Source organism: Daucus carota, chromosome 6 (genome assembly GCF_001625215.2).
Source record: "Daucus carota subsp. sativus chromosome 6, DH1 v3.0, whole genome shotgun sequence".
NCBI classification, from domain to species: domain Eukaryota; kingdom Viridiplantae; phylum Streptophyta; class Magnoliopsida; order Apiales; family Apiaceae; genus Daucus; species Daucus carota.
In genome coordinates this window covers 35,681,858-35,703,668 of record NC_030386.2, presented here as the reverse complement: position 1 = coordinate 35,703,668, position 21,811 = coordinate 35,681,858, and the positions used below count along the sequence as shown (strand labels likewise).

Below are 21,811 nucleotides of genomic sequence, written 5' to 3'. Positions count from 1 at the left end.
CAAATATATTTTTAGACCCAAGTGGAAAAACAATACGTATAAATTACATGGATTTGTAGTATCATCCTCGGACATCTATGTCGAAGTATATTCTGAAATCTGGACGTAGAAACAAGAAATCGAACAATCTCAAAATAACTCAAACTCATTAGTCACTAACCACAGCTTTCATCATAAAAGACCGTCATCACTGAGAAAGTAGTCTGCAACTCTGTATTACACTTGACATGTTTCTAGAAAGAATAATATAACACATCTCAAACTATATTAATTAATTATAACTAATATTTCACACATTGCCTAGAGCTCCACCATCACTTAAAAAACAATTTACCATTCTAAAAGAGAGCCTTTACAGTAACCCTTCTTCTAAGAGAACTTTACCATATACTACTCATTTCACACGTCCGAGGACTGCGCTCTGGCAGTGGATATAAATACATTATATCCTTTACATGGGTCTTCCTTCCATCTCAAGGATGAATGTGGCAATATCATTCATACTCCAAAGCTCTCTAAGGGACTTGATATACTACACTACAGCGCTAACTTTCAGATGTCAGCGAAAAAACAGTGTCACCGCAAAAGTATATCCAAGCAAAAGTATCTGTTTGGATAAACATCAGGCACTATATTGTTCAGAGTTCAAGATATATCGCATAAACAAGTTGCATTACTAATGTTACAATAGTGGCCCAGTAAATCAAGAGGTACTCACCTACGAAGGAGCTAATCAATTAATCAATTGGGTGTTTGTCAACTTGACGAGATGTATAGTGTGCAGAAAGCAAAAGCAGAGAAAGGAAAGCACTTGCTACAAAGATAGCATCAAACCACCTATGGTAGAAATCAAATTGAATGTCTCCGCCCAATACATCTGTTATTATCATCCTGCAAGAAGGCTTTATTTTCAGGCATACCCTGCTACTTGGCATTCGTAAAATCAAGGCAAATCAAAAGAACGAGCAACCAGTTGTTACAAACAATCAAAGCAAGCTAAAGGAACACTTGCATAAGGATTACGGAGTTTAATAATAATACCGAAATATGGGTAGTACCTCTGTAACAGACAGAAGCCCTAATGCTGTTGGCAAATAATACAAAAAAGTTATCTGCCAAGTTGTACAACAGCATTGTTGCCCACCAAGTAGCCAAACTTACAGATCAAATTAAATCTTCAATCCTAATATGTCCATATGCAATCAGATTTGTCTTACCCGCTCCAATATCTTTCTTTTTTATATTTAGGGTTAAATATTATATAACTCGTCAAATGGGCCTGATTATATTAGTTAACTCACTGAAGTCAAAACCGTCTAATATAACTCACCACATTGACAATAAGCCTAATTCAGTTAAAACTTACTGTAGTTAAATTTAAGGGGTAGAAAGTAACTATGTATCAAGTGTATCAAATATCTCACTGAAGTGAGTTTAATATCAGGTAACCCACCAAAATCAATGGAAATGAAATAAATAACAATAGTTTCATTAGGTTTAATTAATTAAATTTATTTTTCAAAGATATATTAACTTGCTTATTATTCCAATAAAATATCTTTTTTTATTAAGAATAGTAATCGTGTTTATTTACTTGAACCTGTTTCATCATTGTATTCTTGTAATATATTTTATTTCATTATGTTAACTACAACATTGTAACCTAAATCAACATAACATTATTATTTTTTATTGTATTAATTGTATAATTTTCACTGAATTTAAAAATAAGAACATCATTTTTTAGGCTATATTAATAAAATTAAATTCAGTAGAAACATCTTTCTTTCAAATAAATAATTACCACATTAGGTCAATGAATTATTTGATACATTCAACTACTTTAGTGAGATACTCGATAGCTAGTCCACTTTTTCCTGTTACTTTTATGTTTGATCGAATGAGATTTATTTATAATTTGATAAGTTAAATGATACTCTATCATTTTGACTTCAGTAAGTTACTTGATATGTTCAAACCACTTCAATGACCTACTATATGTTCAACCCCTTGTATTCATGTCTCAGATAGTTAGATATTGTACTGATTAGTACAGGGTTTCGCTTAAATTATAGATCGTGTAATTTTGATTCTTTGATATCCTACATTATTACTATAATATACTAGCGTTTTACCCGTGCTACGCACCGAACGATTATATTTATAAAATAAATTTAATTTGTATACTTATAAATTCAAGAATATATTATTTTGATATTATTCATAAAATTTTATTACATAATATAAGTATAATATTTTTTAAAAATAATATTATTTCTTAAAAAAAAAAAACGCAAATGTCCCCTCGTATTATATTAAATGAAATAACCATATTTTCTTTTCAATCAAATATCATACTCTCTCCGTCCTATTCAATTGTATACGTTTATCTTTCATCGTTCGGCACACCTTTCAAGACTCTTATGAAATATAATTCTATAATTTATTTATAAAATTTTCTTTTCTTGTATAAAAATATGAATGTGTTATATTTTTATACAAAAAAAAAGAATATCCTAAAAATAAGTTGCAGAATTATACTTTATTGAAGTATTAAATTCCGTTTCGCGTCTCCGTCCCCGTCCCCGTCCCCCAGTGTATACTATTGGCCAGGACGGAGGGAGTATAAGGATTGACTATCGTTTAGAGATCCTGGAATGAAATCCATGCTCCTGTTTTTGAACCCAAGATTTGAATTATCTCGGTTTAGTTTCAATTTGCATCGATGCTGATCCAAACTAATTCGCTTTTATAATATAAAATATTGAAAACTAATAAGAGAATAAAAAATGTACATATAAAATTAGATTATCTTCAACAATTATGTAATATTTATATATACACTTTTTTATAGTATATTATTTTTCCAATTTCCCGTATTGAATAAAGTAATGTCATATTAAGATTAATCGGATCGGGTGGATGAATCCCCTAATATTAGTCATTATTATTATTATCATATAATTTATTTAATTTGCAAGCATAAATTCGTTTATATCTGCATGATTAGTCTTTATAGACATATTTTAGAAAATTTGTATGCACTTGACTTATTTATAAATTAATATAAATTATTAAATTCAGTAAAGCATGCAGTAAAAATATAAATTGGTAAAAATTTACTTATGTAAATTAAATATTATGAATTTGAAAAGATAAATATATTTGATTTTTGTATCTATTTTCAACCACTGATATAATGAAAATTTTGTCCTAGTAAACTACAAAGTCACCGTGAGATTTCTAAAAACTGGTCATTCTAGATGCTAACTTGTTTTGATTCTATATTATTTCTCTCATTATAATTATATATTTATACTTATAAAAATGATTGATGTTTATTTTAGATGAGTTTATTTAATTTTTTTAATAGATTATATTTAATTTTATATCATATAATACTCGAAAGACCATGCCCGTCACGTAATACATGTTAATATTTTAACCACCGCAACAAATGAAAACTTTTTATTTGTCATCAAGTAAATAAAAAGCTCGTTCTAATCTGTAAGGTGTCAAGACTCACATAATTTAACAAAGATCTATCAAATTGATCCAAAATTGAAAATATTCATTAATCATATAAAAATTTAGGGGTGGACTCATATAAAATAATTTTATTTTCAACAATTATGTAATATTTGTATATAATTTTTTATAGTATAGATGAGGATTTGGCAGCCGGTTATAGTTAGGGGATAGGAGCGTGGCGAGCAATTTAAAGGTCATAACTTTTTCATTTTTCCGTACCGGATTACATAATTTCGGATGAAGGTTGATCGGAACGAATGGATGCATCCCCTAATATCAATCATTATTGTAATATTATATTTATATAATTTATTTAATTTGAATTCATAAACTCATTTATATGTGTATAATTAGTCTTTGTAGCCATATTTTAGAAAATTTGTAGGCACTTTACCTATTTATGAAATAATATAAATTATTAAATACAATAGAGCATGTCGTAAAAATATAAATTTATAAAAATTCACTTATGTAAATAAAAATTTAAAAAGATAAATATATTTGATTTTTATATCTATTTTCAGCCACTGATATAATGAAAATTTTGTCTTAAAAATTGCTGCTATCCGAACTTTAGCCTCTCTCTGATACATTCTATCTTGTTAGTTGTTCTATGTCTTATCTAGAGCCAGGTTAATTTGGTTTATTACCGGAGTTCATGACTCAGAGTTGGTGTAGAACAGTCTTTGATGTGCATTGTAATTAATTACTATTATTTTATTAATATCGTCTCACTGGTATAATTTAAATATTTATTATGATTGAAATTTTAGATAATTGATAGAAAGAATATTATAATTTGATTGGTCTAAATTTTAAGTGGCCCAAATTTTAGATTGGTCTTTTATTATTAAAAATTAAAATTTGACTATGGTTGAAACTCAAGTTAATTAATTAAAGGAGTGTTATAATTTGATTGGTCTAAATTTTAGGATCAATTTCTCATTGACTCTAAAATGATTCCTCTTTTTTTAGTGGTTACCACTAATCATGATTGGAGCTCAAGTTAATTAACTAAAGGAGTGTTATAATTTGATAGGTCTAAATTTTAGGATTAATTTCTTATTGGTTCTAAAATAATTTCTATTTTCTTATTGGTTAGCCAGGTTGATTTGGTTTATTACGGGAGTTCATGACTTAGAGTTGGTGTAGAATAGTCTTTGATGTGCATTGTAGTTTTTTTTTTTTGAAAGAATGTGCATTGTAGTTAATTACTATTATTTTATTAATATCGTCTCATTGGTATAATTTAAATATTAATTATGATTGAAATTTTAGATAATTGATAGAAAGAATATTATAATTTGATTGGTCTAAATTTTAAGTGGTCTAAATTTTAGATTGGTTTTTTATTATTAAAGATTAAAATTTAAATATGGTTGAAGAAGCTCAAATTAATTAATTAAAGGAGTGTTATAATTTGATTGGTCTAAATTTTAGGATCAATTTCTTATTGGCTGTAAAATAAGTCCTCTTTTCTTATTGGTTAACTGGAGTGTGGTAGACTCAGGTATTATAATATAGGATAAGAGTATATCACAGATTAGGTATGTACAAATAATTATATATGGGTGTATAGTGAAATCTCTGTATGTAAACATATGCATACAACAGTGCAACACCAAAAAACACTTCACAAAATCAGACTTGCACACATTATCTTACTGTTGCACTATCAGTTCTTTGTATTTCTAAAACAGCAAATTTTTTGTGCTTTATAGAAACAGAGGGTCATCTATCTACAAACACCGGAACTTGGAATCATTGAGTTCGAAGTCTAGAAATCATAAACCCCAGTTTATATCATTTTCAATTTTAAGGTGAGTAAACCTCCTCCTCGATAATCCTGTGATACTTCTTAAATTCAAAATTATAATCATCTTCTTTCTATTATTGATTCCTTGTATAGTTCTCTATCCAAAGTGTAACCATTTATGAAGCAATATATTTAGAGTAGAAATTACCAACAGCAACTAGCTGACCGACATCTTATGATCCTAACAATGGCATACCTGTACTCAGTTGCCAAGCTTTTTCTAATTAAAAGAATTGATGACAGAAAATACATTCCCATAATTTCGGATAGAAACAGCACAACATTGCTCGAAGATCCACTGCCCACTTGAGAAACGGCAAAGAAAAACTGCACAAAGGCAATGTCAGGCGTGTATAGTGTTTTTAGCAAACAATCTAAATTCACAATACATATATCAGAAAGTAAACTGAAAGCCTCTGGAATCCACCTAAAGAACTGCCCAATAGTTCCAGGTAAATGAGATCTGGCCTGATTACATGGTAATTCGTTTCTTTTTTCTTTTTGGCTATATTTTCAGGAAAAAGAGAGATTGAACTTGTTGTTTTAATGCTACCAATAGCAGTCATGGTAACATTTTGGTTTATTTAATAATATGCCAACAGGCGTCTATTATTGAATTCACCCCCCCCCCCCCCCCCCCCCCCAAAAAAAAAAAACAATATAATATGAATCATGCACCAAAATACTGAAAATGGTCTCATATAATGTACCTTCATTAAATTAGATAAAAATCCACGCACAGAAATCACAACCAACATTCCGATGAACAAGAGAGAGATATACTGCACAAAAAAATAAAATTGAATTATGGCCAAAGCCTCCAATACACAAACAAGTACTTACAAGTAGAAGCTGAAGAGTAACTGTGAAGTCCATTAAAATGTTTAGTTGTAACTTTAGGAGTCCCGCATAACAATCAAGTCCTGATATGATTCGTTCATTCTAAGGGTAGCTTAATGGCAAGAGAGGCGCTCTAGCATTATATCTGTTTGTCAAGCCATCAACATGACAACATATCACAATTACATATATACAGCGTACAGACTGAAACATGTTGAAGGTTTGTCACTCAGTATAGACGAAAAAATGATTTATCAAAATTTCACCTTGGGGAAGACTTATATACTCAGTAATCTGGTGAATGGTGATACCGGGTTTCTCCTGTTATTGTGACTCTACAAGCATGTAGGCGGAAAGCCATAATCCTACTTAAACTGAAAACAATTATGTGATTATAAGGGTCGATTAGCTGTGTGTTTAACTTACCAGCTTCAAGTTCCCAGTGAAATCTTAAACTGCATTAAAATAGCATACAAAAATTTTAAGCACAAAACTAAAGGTTACTAGTGTCCTATACAAAATAACAGCAGCCAAATAACATTCTTTGGTCCTATAAAAAGTAACAGCAACTAACAAAATTCTTTAGCCCATTCAACTAGCTGGCCACAGTAGCTGCATCTCTTCTTAATCATCAAAGATCAACATTCTCCCTCAATGATTCTTTATTCAAATTAGAAACTCCACTTGCAACTTAACATTTTTGGAGTTGTTGCTACTTCTTAATCTCTAATAAGTTTAATTAATGGCAAAGTCAAGTTGGAAGGCTACATTCACGAGCTCTCGTGCTTGGTTGGTGGGTTAAATATAACAAACAAGGTACATTTGGTAGTGTGCGGAAGAGACATGAATCTAACATTTTAGCTGCCTTCAGGCAGTTAGTACCAAATCATCTAAAAAGTTAAGCTATCAATAACAACGTTACAAAAATATACTAAACATAACTTCAGTAGTGATATGTATGCAATATTTTATCACACAAGCTTAATTATGGGTAATAGGGTGTATAAGAGATTCTATAAAACTGGGGAATTGACTAGCCTGCGACAATAATGTGGCATCGATGCCGATATCAAAGAATTGCAAGGATATGCTGATAGTTCTTGTCACAGGATCAATTGAACCTGCCTGTCAAATGAAGAAATACAAGAAACAATTTGTTATTTTTTCATAAATACAAGTGCTTCAAGTAGTACGAACAATGCGGAGTGGGAGGCAACAAGCTCAATAAACTAAATAGGTGATACGAAGATTTTTAGCAAGTCAGATGTACTAATGTAGTTGACAAAGTATTGAAGAAAGAGACAAATACTGGTACCTCTTTGAAAACAACACTTTGCAGCGACTACAAAACAGAAAAGAAAAGGAGAATCAGATAGTTTCGTTTAAATTAACCATAAAGCAGAAAATGGGTTTACATGATAGTTTTAAGATACTACTGCAAAGTGATTAACAAGATCTCGCAAGACAAGTAACATTAACTACAGATGTAACATGTAGAACTCTCGATTAAAGCACGTTTAAAAGCAATTTGCATGCTTCCAAAAAGATGACTTGCAAGTTACAACCAGCGGGTAATGGTACAACAGAACCTTATTAAAAATTGTTTCTGCAAATTTTGATACAAACAATTTTTTCTCCAACTTCCAAGAGTGTGTTACTTGTACCTATCATATCAAAGAATAACCTCTGTACTAGTACGAAAATATGCATCACCTTACTTAAGGTCTGCATGATTAATTCATCAGGCTGTGTAGATATATGTAGTATTAGTCTTATAAAAAATCAAGTCCTTATTGTGACTAGCTTCGGAAAGAAACTGTATACACTTGCTACAGAACTAAGTCAGTTCTCAGGACCAAATATCAACAACAGCAGTCATGAATTTCATGTTGCAATTTAACTTTTATAAACACACCTAATTTTAAAAAAAAAACAGCAAAACATATCTCTATGAAAAGTCATTTCATGAATTGAGCAAGAAAATGTTATTCAATGTATTGAGCACCCTTAGTTGCTTACCTAGAAACACAACCATAGACACACTTGGGAACCATTATATGTCGGGTTCTCTAAAACAGGGTTCTTGTGTTGGCATAATGAGTTTCTCAACTATTGATGCACACCAACTTTTTATTTTTTTACTTCTTTGTTATACCTGCCTGGAAGCTAATTCTAAAGTACCTCCTTTATTGAATTTCCAGTTGACCAACTTTTTATCAATATACAAAGTTTTTCTCATTGTGACAACTTTTTGTATTAACACTAATCATTCTTTTTTACTGTTTCCATATTTGACCTTTTGCAATTTTCAACTTTATTGCTGTAAATAGGATTGTTTTCTAGCAACATAAGTTCGGTAAACAATTTTGACAATATTCATGAAAGAATTAATCAGTTGACCTGGACATGAACACCCATTAACCCACTGTAGTGTGTACCTTTATCATTTTGTATACACAGTACACTGAGCATGCATAACCAAGTAAATTCTGTAGGTGACCCCTCCAAGTTCGTGAATATGCAGCTGCTTCCTGTAAACAACCAACCATGTTGGAAGAGATATCAGCCGCCAGGGAGAGTAATGGACAGATATATACATTGTGTTAAAAGAACACAAACATTAAGGCACAACAGAACATATTGCATCTTTTATTTAGTTTAATATAAACTATTATAAGATTACAAAAAGTGAAATTTGGCACAGTAGTAATCTTCATTTTAAAGCTTCAATATGGCTCGAGTACTTGTGCAATACATACGTAAAGATATAATTCATTTCATTTTAATAAGAAAGTGGAGTAAAAATTTGCAGTTAGAAATCAAGAGAGTGTTGCAAATGCAAAAGTCATAAATAAAGAAAAAGAGGAAGGTGATGTGTTTTTTAATAAAAAATTATAAGAAAAGAGAAACCAATAAGAAACCGATAGGTCTGATAATCTGGGTCTAGTAGGGAACTGAACCAACAACCTGTTACCTATGCCACAAAAACACTTTTGTTAAAATAAATACCATTGCAGCTAACTTAAATTTTAGAAATAATATTCCCAGAATGTGAAGGCTACATCCCCACTAAAACCTTCTTGGGTACGCTGCTGCACAAAGGCATTATTAGCAAATTTTATAACAATTGGTCAATATAAGCTAATATTTATCAAACTTTTTAATAAAAATATAGGGAGCAAACAAAATTTAGTCTCAGCAATTGATTTCAAAATGAAGATTAGTTAACCTTAGCCTGTCGAAGCTCATAGATTTCCAAAAATAGCTGTTTTGAGAGTTCTTCTAGAGCTTGTACCTCTGATTCCATGTTTCTAATATCTTCAAACAGAAAAAGGGTGACTGTGAAGGAACTCCGGATACAAAATCGGGCAATGATATACCAAATAATACAATGCATCCATTTGCATACTCAAAAACTTGAGGTAAACCGTAATTGAGCAATTATGAGAAGTAAACTAAACCCTTGCATTATAATTCAGTTGATATACACTACAAAATACCATAAATACAAGCACAGTGGTAGGTCAGTCAAAGATGTGATACTAACAACACTAGCACAATTTTGTTTCAATGTTTTACATTAGCACAACACTGAAGAACATACTTAGGTAGAGACTTTATATGGTTAAGTCTGTTTATGCAAGTCTGCCAATAATATAAATTGAAGTTATATCTACCAAACTCAAAATGTTTAGTTCTCAAAATTTACAAATCACTACCTGGTTTTGCGTGACATTCAACATCCCCAAAACGGAAGGAAAGTTGTTCCCAGACAACCAAATATGGGTTTTACCATGCTTCCCAACTACCAACTAAAAATAACCTTGTTTTTTATATCTTTTTTTGCGAATCTTGTGATGAACAAATATTAGTGAAAGTAAATTTCTAGAAGAACCAATGAAGTGTACAAGACAGTTTAAGAGTTAAGACCGATTTTTTACATAATCTTAAATTATGAAGCCCAGCACAGCTGTAAGTTTACAGAAAATTGAAGACACAGAAAAATAAATTTTAGCAGTCAACTTTTTACCTTCAGAGAACCTACAAAAAGTAACATCCGAATAAAATAGCTAACAAAGATTAGAAATTACAGGATCCAAAGAACTTAAATTATTTTAGACTGTCTTTAATAAATTGCACTCGAGGAAAATCATATGCATGATGATTCGGTGAAATCATACCTTGTTCCTTCTGATCATCTTGGACAGATCGCACAACGGTCCCAACAATGCGCTTGAAGATTGAGCTACCCTTCAGTTTCTGGAACATATATGCCAATAGGTATTTTATTAGTCTGATTCTGACATCGGTGAACTGGTAAATAGTTTATCACTGTGATTCCAATATTATAACAGATTCTGTCAGACAAATAACGAAGTTAAATTCACAGATTACAGTCGTTAAAAGAGACAATGGGGCATGTAGGACTGGCTGGAGTTGAAATACAGTCGGTGATCGATATGACTATTTTATTCATGATTCAAAATGTTAACATAGTATCTCTATATATATACATAATTTATATGGATCCTGTCATGACCATAATTACTATAAGCTCGTATGACATCTAGACGGAAACCTTACACTTCTTGAAGTAGTTCAATTTGTCTTTATTTTCTTGTATATAACCCAGCCACTTTAGAAGGTACCATCAGATTGATAAATAAATCTTAATAACAATTTACATTATGCACTTAAAGGGCACAGTCAGTAAATGAGGTACTCAGGTACAGATAAACTTCTCACTTCCCTTGAACGTTAAGGGACTGGGAAGATTTTAGGAAATGAACCTCTAGATTCTTTGTAAGCAGTGTAGAGAACAGCTACACTACAATAAGTCCTACCCCTACTTATGCTAAGAAGAGTTGTTTGAGTAACAATACGATCACAAAAGATCAAACAACATTTGCATAACCCATGTGAAAGACACATCGATCCTGCATCTTCTATATCTCTCCTAATAAAAACACGTTAATTAGATGTCTACTTCAAATTTATTTAAGTCGAATGATTTAGCGGATATTAACTATTTTGGATTAATAAATCATATTACTAACATTTTTTTCTTTAGTTATTAATTGAAATTTCAACCTTTCAACAAAAAATTAATCAAAAATAACTTTTTTACTTTATCAACAGTCTACAGGACTAAAACCTGGGGCCTCCACTGCCCAACATGCTAAATTTTCTGTTGTTACATGATCTATAAAATTACATTTTGTATTTACAGTTAGTAAGATAATATGATAAGAAACTCATAATACCTGGATACACAAAATCGTTATACTGCAGTTGGGTCTGTATGCTGATGACAAACTAGGAATCTTAATAAAAACCATAGATTTTCTCTGGTATGGTTGTATCTGATAAGTTTGCAGCCCTATTATACTAACCACATATATTATCATTTCAGAAAGGGAAAACATTTAATATACTTCAAAATGTTATTTATAGAAAAATGTAAATGATTGTTTCAGCTTTCAAGCACCAGACAAACACCAATATGTAAGTCCCTACCAGCATTTCATGAGTGGAGGCTTTACCTTTAAAGTACCAAAATGCAAGCACCAAAAAAGAAAAAGAGAGCATAATATTAAAGTTAAAAGTGAGGATGTACAGGATTATAACAGCTCAAATTCTTCCAAAAGAAGAAAAATGAAAATATACCAAAACAAATGTACCTCTTCTGACCCTTGAATTCGCTCCATCTCTATTTGAGAAAGAATTATTTTCTTCTTCTTGGCAATGCAAGTTTCTATGGACTGCATGAGTTGTCTTTCCAAAGCCTTGATTTCAGTTTCTTCAATTTCCCTTGCATTAAAAAATTGAGAATCTAAACACGTTATGGTGTATAAACCTGGCAAATTGGATAATCGGATCGGTTTTGGATCCGATTGCAAATTTTTCTCTAACTATAAAATATTACAGTTTTAGAAGAAAAAAAAAATCAAGTACATACATAAAAAAATAATATTTATTAAATTTATATACTTTTTTATTAAATAATATTTGTGCTAACTCTCACATATATATTACACTTATTTTTACCGACAGGCGACATGTGATATGTTTGATTAATTTGATTAGCTGGTTAACATAGATAAAAAAGATTAATGATTATTGGATATCAAAATAAATAAATAAAAAATTATATATTGAGGAATCTAAACAATATTTTGTATCGCAATGAATAAACTAATGATTAAACTATTGGTAAGGTTTAAAGTTCGAATTTCGTCAGTTATATTATATATTAAAATAATAATGTATATTAATTAATTATAGATGTTCAAACAAATATATACAACAAAATCTAATCAACGCATATTATAATATATATTATATTTAGAATCTTAAAATTTAGTATCATATTTAATATTAATAATATATATATATATATATATATATAACTATTTACATAAGGAACAATATGAATACATTTATATTTACAAATTTATTAAACAAATTATTATAATTAAAAATCATAAAATACAAGAAACATATAGCAATTATTATAATTAAAAATCATAAAATACAAGAAACATATAGCAATTCAGAAAAAAAATATGAAAATTGAGAAAAATAAATCCAAAGTTCTAGCAAAAATATGTCTTTATAATTTTAAGTTATCAAATATGTTTCAGTTCAGTTAATTTTAGTTTTGAATTCACATCATATCTTATCAGGTAATTTCAGTCATATTCGGTTCGGATAATTATTTTTTCGGATTTGATCAGTTTGAGGTCATACTTAGATGTTATATTTCAGATTATTTTTGGTTAAATTTTCCGTTCGAATAATTTTCGAATATTATCAAATCGGTTTCCGAATTATTTTCATTCTTGATTATATTGAGTCGAATCTCAGTTCGGTTCGGATTATTTCGGATTCGGTTTAATTTCAGATTATTTATGTCGGATATAAAGTCGGATCTCAGATCCACATATTCCAGTTCGGTTCTTCGGATCCTGACCCAATTTGTCAGGTCTAGGTGTAGGTGTATGACAGAGGAATAAGCATGATTTGTGAAAAGAACTAGACACATGGTTGATCTACAAGGTGCTGATCATGACGCACAATAGTAGGGGAGATGTCATATTAACACCTACTTGGTGATTTATGTAGAGAACATGGAGTGGCGAAAGTAGTCAAACAGATTTGTCGGTATTCTTCATCTAGCTAATGGCATTGTTGTTTTGATGGACATAGATATGCATAGACAAGTAATAATGAGTAGGGTTCCTATCTGTCGATCTAATTCTGTCTCGTAATAGATATTATATGCATGTCAATGTCATATTTTGATGTACGCCCATCACCCTAGCATGATGTAGCAAACTTACCTGATGAAGAGAGATAAATAACTGTATGGCAAATTGACAGCTCCAAAACCAGATAAGACGGCCATGACAGTCACCCCAATTACCCCTATTCTGCTGACCAGCTGAGGAATGGTAAAAAAACCTATAAACAAAAAATATTAGATATTGGTAACTTCTCTAGAAAGATTGGTCCAATACAAGGATATGCAAAAATAGAGATCTGACGAACATGGAATGAAAAGTGAAAGAAACAAAAGGTACATCCTTAAAAAAGGCCGTGAACTAGAATTCTGTTTTAATATAAGAAACCAATAAAGGTGCAATACAAATAACCAATAACAGTGCCTGAAAGACTTTCATGCAAGCAATTTTGGGGCAGATAAAAAGAGTCAATTTACATATTGAATTTCATGATTGTTTTAGTCTTTCTATGTGACTAATATTTTTGATGTAGATTAGGATGTTTATATTTCTCTCCCCTTAAATAAGCATTTGCAACTTATGATTTAAAAAAGTTGCAAAATTCTGAGACGCAAAACTAAAACTTCCATACTATGTGGGTGGACATCAATTTCATGTTGGCATGTTGCTAATAAGGTGACAATGGATGTATAACTATAATTAGAAGGCAACAAAGAAAACTAATTGAGGTAATAATTAGGGGAAAGAGGAAACTTAATAGCTGTGAAATGTGAACCAAATGTATGATAGAAAACAGGAGGTTGATCGGGAACAATATCATAATGATATGCATACAGTCAAATATAGTAGGTACTAAATTCTGCATTAGAAAAAGACAAGAGAGCAAGCGTGTGTAGTAATCTTAATAAACAGGGCAAGAATTAACCTTTATCAGGTGAAGGCATAGGAAAATGAATGCCCATCCGCCAAAAGGCGTAGAGAAAGGCGAACAGGAATAAGATACCTCCAAGTGCAGCCCGTTCTCTCCTTACACCTGTAATGTAAAACAAGAATACAACGAATATAACATATATGTGGGTGCGCCTACAAAATTAATTTACTAATTTTCCAACTATTCTATTGTGCAATGAAATAACATCTAAAAGCCATATTAGTTGTGGATTGGACTTGGTATGGTAAAATAGGACTTACCGTTCTTGCAAAGCATCAAATAGCAATGATAATAAGGCAACATGAAGACCAGTAACATAATTAAACAAAACAAATCCACCTTCCAGTTTATCCATCTTGCCCTGAAGCCAAAAACAGTAATAATGTTAACAATTGTTACAGAGCAGTTTCTACAAATTCATACTGGACAATTGAGAGGTTAGTTACTCAATTTGGCCAAAAACTTTGAAGCAACAAAACAATAACAACCTGTGCATCAGCTGTCTCTAATTAAAATGCTATGTATATGTAATGACCACAACAACTTCAAACTAGTGCTTTATAATTGAGCATCAGAAAATGAGACTAGACAAGAGCAGAAGCGTTCATAGATGCAATGTTTCTATTTCATACAGTTTATAGAAAATGCTTACTGGAAGCATAAAAAGGAGTCAGAAGAACTAGCAATGATCATGAGTTCATGACGTCTGCCTACTATGCAACAAAATCTTCGGTGCATACAAGGATCCATTATAATCAACTATTTATTTACCAATTAGAATGCTACACACTGTCATGAAGGGATGAATAGATTACTATTACTAATGCAAACATTATAACTACACTATATGATTATAATAGTATACTATTTTAACAGAAACTTACATATCCAAAATCTCTAACTTCCGCTTAAAACAGAAATTGAAAAGAAATCGGGAAAGGTTTGAGTTGGCAATGATACTTTGTAAGATATATCGAAACCGACTTTCTCGTCAACCAACACCCGCGCGCGCGCACACAGCATCAGATTTAATTAAATAAATATGAGGTATAAGCATGTTCGGCAGCAACAATTACAGATAAAAACTAAAGTTTAAAAGCTCAGCGCAAAGGAAAAAAAACAGATGACCTAATCAGTGCTTGATTAAGCTCTTTCCTACTTTTTGGGGCCAACTCGACAATATAATAATAATACACCTATATTTTCATACTGTCGATTAGGAATCAATTAAACCTATCTTCCATCACTACTACTCTACTAGTGCTAAACACCATGATAAACAGTTTGTATATATGCATGTATTTTGCAATTGTGTGCGCGTAACAAATGTATGTGCAGAGAGATTGATAGAGGGAGGAGTGGGGAGGGGGGAGGGAGGGGGGAGGGGGAGGGAGGGGGAGAGAGGGGGGGAGAGAGAGAGAGAGAGAGAGAGAGAGAGAGAGAGAGAGAGAGAGAGAGTAGAGACATACTCTCTGGAGAGAATAGGAATGATTTCGAAAAGGACGAGCTCAAACAGATTACAAGAGAAAGCGAAGACGACGCTGAAGATGATCTGAACAAGCACTTGTTTCTCTTCGTACTCTTTATATAATCTCTGATTGAGAAACCAAATCCCAGTCCAACCAAGCAGTAACAGAGAACCAACCACCACTACTCCTTCGTAGATCGCCAATCCCCACCCCATCCAGATCTCTCTCTCCGCTCCCACGCTTTCTCTCTCTTCAATTTCAAACACCGTGTATTATACAAGCATCTCTCTGTGTAATTTCACGCACTGTTTGACCGTTAATTTGCAGCAGAGTTTTTTCGCTAATTTTCTTGTAATTGCTATTGCAGATTGCAGTACTCACTGCTCAGTTCGTTTTATTGCTTTTACAGCTCTTTCTTCAGAAACTCGGAATAATGATTTTTACAAACGATTTTCCGTGATCCAGTCGAAGCGTATCTTTAAAACTATTTTTAAAAATATTAAATACTAAATAAAAAATTATAATTTATAAACTTGATTATAATTTTGAATTAATACAAACAAATTTTGATAAAAGATTTGATAATTTTTTATTAATTTAAACCTAGATAACTATTATTTGATCAAATTTGAATATTTCATTAATTAATTTTTTTTATTCACATAGTATATACTACTCCCTCCGTTCCTCTGGGATATATACGTTTCTTTTGTACACGGAGATTAAGAAAAGTGTATAAAGTAATGTAGAGTAATGAGACAGAGAAAGGAAAGTAGGCAAAGTGGTGGGACCCATTAATATTTAAGTGATAGATTTGGAAAAGTAGGTGAAAGTAGTGGGTTAGTGGGGTTTTTATATTATAAAATTTTACTATTTTGGAAAAGTTTTGAAATGTATAGAATTGAATGGGACATCCCGAAAACAAAAGTGTATAGAAATCAGAGGGACGGAGAGAATAATAGTTAATAATAGTAATTTATTCGATTACTTTAATTAATATTTTATTTTTGGTCCATAATGATTTTAATTAAATTTAATTAAAATTCTAATCCTTGGTTCTTACACATATTTATAATGTTTATTATATAATTTATAATCTAACTTACTAAACTCTTTGTGTTTTTTATGTAGAAAAAAATAATTTTTTTTTGTTAAAATTTGCTGCTAACATCGTTTATTTAATTTTTTATAATCTTGTTTGTCTTATCTTATTTTCAAATTTAAATTACTTATTTTTAAAAATATATGTAAATATTAAATTAATTATATATTGTTGATTTTAAATATAAAAAAGGGTTTTTTTCATAACTGCCTAACCTTTTGAAATTTTTTACAAAAATAACTTTCAAAATTTTTAAAAATATCATTTTTTATAAATTATTTACCAAAATACGACTTACAATTTCTGCAACCTCATTTGCAACAATATTTGACAACAGTTGCAACGACTTGCAACATCTGCAACCTCGTTTGCAACACCATTTGCAACAGTTGCAAATGAAAAATTTCATTTGCAACTTATGCAAATTCATTTGCAACTTATGCAAATGAGGCTGAAGTTGCAAGTCGTATTTTTGTAAACAATTTGAAAAAAAAATTGTATTCTTTTAAAAAAACTAACTTGACAGTATTTTTGTAAATGATTTCTAAGAAGTTGGTATATTTGTAAATATTCTTATAAAAAACCAATCCTTTATAAAGTTGACCAACTCTAATGGCAACAACATGATAAAACAGCCTATATAGAATAAGTTAAGTTCTATGGAGTACATAAAAACATTGGAGTATTGGAATACAAATCATAATTTTTTAGTTTAATCATAAGTAATATCTTTGATTATCCAAATTTATATATAATTTATCATTTATATGTAGTATTAAACATAATTGTCAACTAATCATTAATATCTTTCAACTTTAACAAGCATTAAGATTGTTGTTCTGCTTATAAGTTATATTGCAGAACATAACATCCTACGATTTATAAAGGTAACTGTTCTATCTTTTGATTCCAATGTTTATGTTGTAGAACATAATATGCAGGTTGTCGGATGTTTACAAATATTGTAGAACAAAAAAAGCTAAGATTTAAATGACTAGATTATATTGTATCAATCTTGTACTCCAATACTCCAATATTTTTTGTAAGCTTTTAGTTATTAGATTAACACTTTTGTTTAAAAAAAATAAAAATAAATTCCAACTCAATTTAACAAAAAAGACAGAGAAAGAATCTTATTATTTTTTCCAACAGTGCCCAAAGGATTCTTATATTTCACATATTAGGATATTTTTGATTTTTAATATATAGACCCAGGCAGATATGTTGAATGTATTCTTTCTTGGTGGAAAAAACAACACAGACATGGTCTAAATCATGTGTCAACTGCCAAGTTTGATTGATTTTCACTTACTGAATGGTTAAGAATTAGATACACAGATCTGTAGTGATAGTCAAGAATCAAGATGGAGAAACAGCCCACAAGTGGCATTTCCCAAGAAACAATCATCAGAGAACAGTCTCCGGACCAGATTTCAAGGCTCGCTGGTTTTATAGAGAGGATTGGAGTCTCTCACACAATCCCACAAGATTATGATGTTAAGAATTATTTCTTGAACATGATACGAGGTGTGCTTGTAGAGGTTATTAATGTCCAAAGCGGCCGTGTGTCTTTTCTCCTCAGTGTCAAACCTGTTGTCACCGTGAGCTACTCTATATTTATCTTTTGTGTCTTAACATGCATATAATAATTCTGTCTTAATATGTTTATCATGCTTTATTATAGAGTTTGGTCACTCGAAAGTCGATTTTTAAGCCTGGTGCCAATATTTTATGTATTTAAGATGATTAGGATAAGGGATTTAGAGGTTTCTTTGTTCAAACATTTTAAATTTTGGTGTTCTTTGTTGGTTTTGTTTTACTCGAATTTTTGTGGAAGACTGATTTTGTTTAATGGGGGGTTTAGAATAAGTTTGGAGGATTGCATGGTGGGGCATTGGCATCGGTAGCAGAGATGGTTGCAGTAGATTGTGCGAGAACAGTTGTGGGAAAAGAAAAGGAGCTTTTTCTTGGAGAATTGAGCAATTCTTACCTCTCTTCTGCACCACGCGATGTAAGTTGTTCATTTATCTTTAGAAGGTATTGATTAAGTGCTTCACCATGATTTAGTGAGAAAATGTGTGCTTATAGCTCATCATCAAACCTGTTCTCTGTTTCGGCTTAAGGTCTTCAGATCATTATGTTAATTATGGTTAGCGGCATTGGCATCAAAATTAGGATAGCTATATATAGTTTCATTGATTTTATTTCCAGTCTAAGGATATCTAAGATAATGGACGGTTCCTGCAACTTATGAATTAGAAACAAGAGGTCACTTATTCACCCTGTCCTCTGGCTGGCAAATGTTAGATTAGCATAGTACCCTGCTCGTCATTAGCTTGTCAACGAGTTTTTTTCCCTGATACAGGCTGGCATCAAGTGTATACCATTTTTTCTCTTGTGTAATGCTAATTTTAGATTTGTTTGGATGAAAAGTCATGATGCAGAATAATAAAATCTTAACTACTTGTTGCACATATATGCAAATGTATTGTCCCATTTTTAATTCCATTGCTTCTGCTTGATGGATGAATTTAATCTTCCCGCACATACTCGATTCTGTTTTGCAAGAATTGTAAAATTTAAATGTGCATAAGAGTAATACAATTCAATATCGTTGACTGGATATGCATTTTTAATTCAATGATTTATTTTACATGTGCAGTCAGAGGTGTTGGTGGATGCCTCTATTGTAAGGAGTGGAAGGAACTTGACTGTAGTTGCGGTTGAGTTCAGAATGAAGGAGTCTGACAAGCTGGTCTACACATCTCGTGCTACCTTCTATAATATGCCAGTTGCAAGTTTATGAATATTATGAAAATTCATATGTTAACAATGTTTATCATTCTTACAGAAAGATGCTAGATTGCTAGTTTAAGGAGATGAAGACAAAAATGCAACACTTGTAAGGGACATAATTGGCTAATATGTTAATCCAGGTTACAATCCACTGTCTATAAAATCTCTGCCTAAAAAGTAGGGGCACGTACTTTGTAATAGTTTTTCATTCCTTTTCCTTTTTTGCTGTAAGAGTTTGCCTTGATCACTTTCAAAGGATGGATAAATCTGTTTTAATTCATTCCTGAAGAAGGTGGCCTTTACTTGTTTTTATGCTTGTGAATTGCGCTATTATTATCCTCTTCAGAGTTTAGGTTGATAAAATGAGTTAACAGGCTGATTAATTATAGATAATTAATTGGTCTTTTGTTGCATCTATGTACGAGTGAAAATACTACTGATCTCTGTATGCTGATTTCTAAAGATTGGTGGACATACCAGTGTTGAGTCTGTGAGCATTTATAACTTAGCTTTAGGCATTGCCACATCAATTACCTTGTATCCGAGCAGCATTGTAATAAGATGGACCTTCAGTTGTTAATCAAATCATGATTGGCTTGAAGCCTTATAGCAAGATTCTCTGAATGAAACCGCTGAGGTCTTTGGAATGGTACAGATTTCTGTTTATGTATATTTGTGAAATTTTTCCTGTTTGTATCATGTATCGTGAATTAGGGGGCGGTGTTTGATTTGAAACGTGCATAAGCTTTCATTTGATTTGTACCATGTGCGCTACACATCGCGAATGGTGCAATTCGTGCTTTGAAGCAACAAAGTGGCTCAATCAATGACTGGTAGGGGAAGTGGCTGATGGCAAAGCAACTGTGCTTCGCAAAGAGGTTACAGTGTGCAGTCAAGTTGCTTAACTGGTTTTCAGATGAATATGGCGGGCAACGATAGTAAAAGAGGAACAATAAAACTATAGTTACTACAAACCCTTCACCCTACAGTTACAAATTCATTTTACAATACATACCTCAGTACCTCAGCTTTCTTTACCAATGGTGATACCACAACAAATAAGTTGTACCAGTCTGATAACCTTACAGTTTTACAAGACAGGTTAGATTAATTTAAAATACAACTAAATTTTATGTTCCATGGTTCTTCTATATCTAGATCCTTTTCCGGACCAGATGTCAGATTAAGGTGAGGAAGCCAAATCTAGAGGTTAAAATGTAAACCAAATCTGGAGGTTAAAATGTAAATAGACAAAGTTTAAAGCGCAGTTTGTGTATTTATTTTACAACACTTGTACTACCATATTTATAGTAGTATCATCGTTTATATACATTTTAATTTAAAATCAATATCGTTAAGAAATCACACAAATTAAGGTGATGAGTCTCAAAATGCAACATTTGAATATTATCTATTAATATTAGATTTAGAAGAACTCTAATTAGCATTATACATAATCCATCCAAAACAATCACGAATTATAAATAAAAAAAAAGTTGTGCTCAAGATTGAATATCAGCCAATCTATAATCTATATACATTGGTGTTTGAATATTTATTCCATCTATTTGAAATCATAATATAACATAATGATTTTATCAAAATAAAAATATCACTTAAATAAATTCGTACCATGACTTGTATTTTGAGAGAAATAAAATTTCAAATATGATCAAATGTTAGTATGTTAATACATAATAAATTTTCTCATTTTTGACACGGGACATTAGCTAGCATTCTTAGAATCTAAAATATTTATAAAAAATATTTTTTTCCCTAGCAAATTTGATCTAGAATACATTGATTAATTTCTGTTCCGTAGCTCATCGAGAATTATTTCTGATTATTTAATTAATAATCTGATTAATTTTCGATCAATCCGATCAATCTTGATTAATCTTTATCCCGTGCTTCACCTCCGATTTCCATTTTTTACAACACTGGCTTTTGACATTAATTTAAGACACCCATGCACTTATCATCAACATCGAAGAGATTGTAATCTATACTATATTATAGTAAGCTAACATAAGTATAATTTGTATTCCAAGATTTTAGTTATATTTTTTGGTTTGGTACTCT

General features: G+C 31.1%; 2 protein-coding genes across 2 annotated transcripts; one reads left to right on the top strand and one right to left on the bottom strand.

The window, feature by feature from the left end:
• Positions 1–148: 148 nt before the first annotated feature.
• LOC108227411 (GPCR-type G protein 1) lies at positions 149–16,263 on the bottom strand. Its single transcript, XM_017402533.2, has 14 exons — positions 15,832–16,263; positions 14,623–14,723; positions 14,357–14,464; positions 13,531–13,651; positions 11,869–11,998; positions 10,369–10,447; positions 9,417–9,505; positions 8,626–8,718; positions 7,503–7,529; positions 7,226–7,312; positions 6,058–6,129; positions 5,544–5,674; positions 719–891; positions 149–607 (listed from the first exon to the last, which is right to left on the bottom strand). The coding sequence occupies exons 1-13, from the start codon at positions 16,044–16,046 to the stop codon at positions 738–740; spliced, it is 1,407 nt and encodes a 468-aa protein (XP_017258022.1). The 5' UTR covers positions 16,047–16,263; the 3' UTR covers positions 149–607; positions 719–737.
• Positions 16,264–18,138: 1,875 nt separating this feature from the next.
• Positions 18,139–20,042, top strand: LOC108226464 (uncharacterized). The gene is made up of 3 exons (XM_017401427.2): positions 18,139–18,534; positions 18,798–18,944; positions 19,596–20,042. Exons 1-3 carry the CDS (start codon positions 18,298–18,300, stop codon positions 19,737–19,739), a joined length of 528 nt encoding a protein of 175 aa, XP_017256916.1. The 5' UTR covers positions 18,139–18,297; the 3' UTR covers positions 19,740–20,042.
• Positions 20,043–21,811: the final 1,769 nt, after the last annotated feature.

Coding starts and splice junctions, on each gene's coding strand:
- LOC108227411 (XM_017402533.2), bottom strand. CDS start 16,046: ATGGGGTGGGGATTGGCGATCTACGAAGGAGTAGTGGTGGTTGGTTCT. Junction 10,448..11,868: donor GAATTCAAGGGTCAGAAGAG/GTACATTTGTTT, acceptor TATATGTTCCAG/AAACTGAAGGGTAGCTCAAT. Junction 9,506..10,368: donor AGATGATCAGAAGGAACAAG/GTATGATTTCAC, acceptor TTCTGTTTGAAG/ATATTAGAAACATGGAATCA.
- LOC108226464 (XM_017401427.2), top strand. CDS start 18,298: ATGGAGAAACAGCCCACAAGTGGCATTTCCCAAGAAACAATCATCAGA. Junction 18,535..18,797: donor GTGTCAAACCTGTTGTCACC/GTGAGCTACTCT, acceptor TGGGGGGTTTAG/AATAAGTTTGGAGGATTGCA. Junction 18,945..19,595: donor TCTCTTCTGCACCACGCGAT/GTAAGTTGTTCA, acceptor TTACATGTGCAG/TCAGAGGTGTTGGTGGATGC.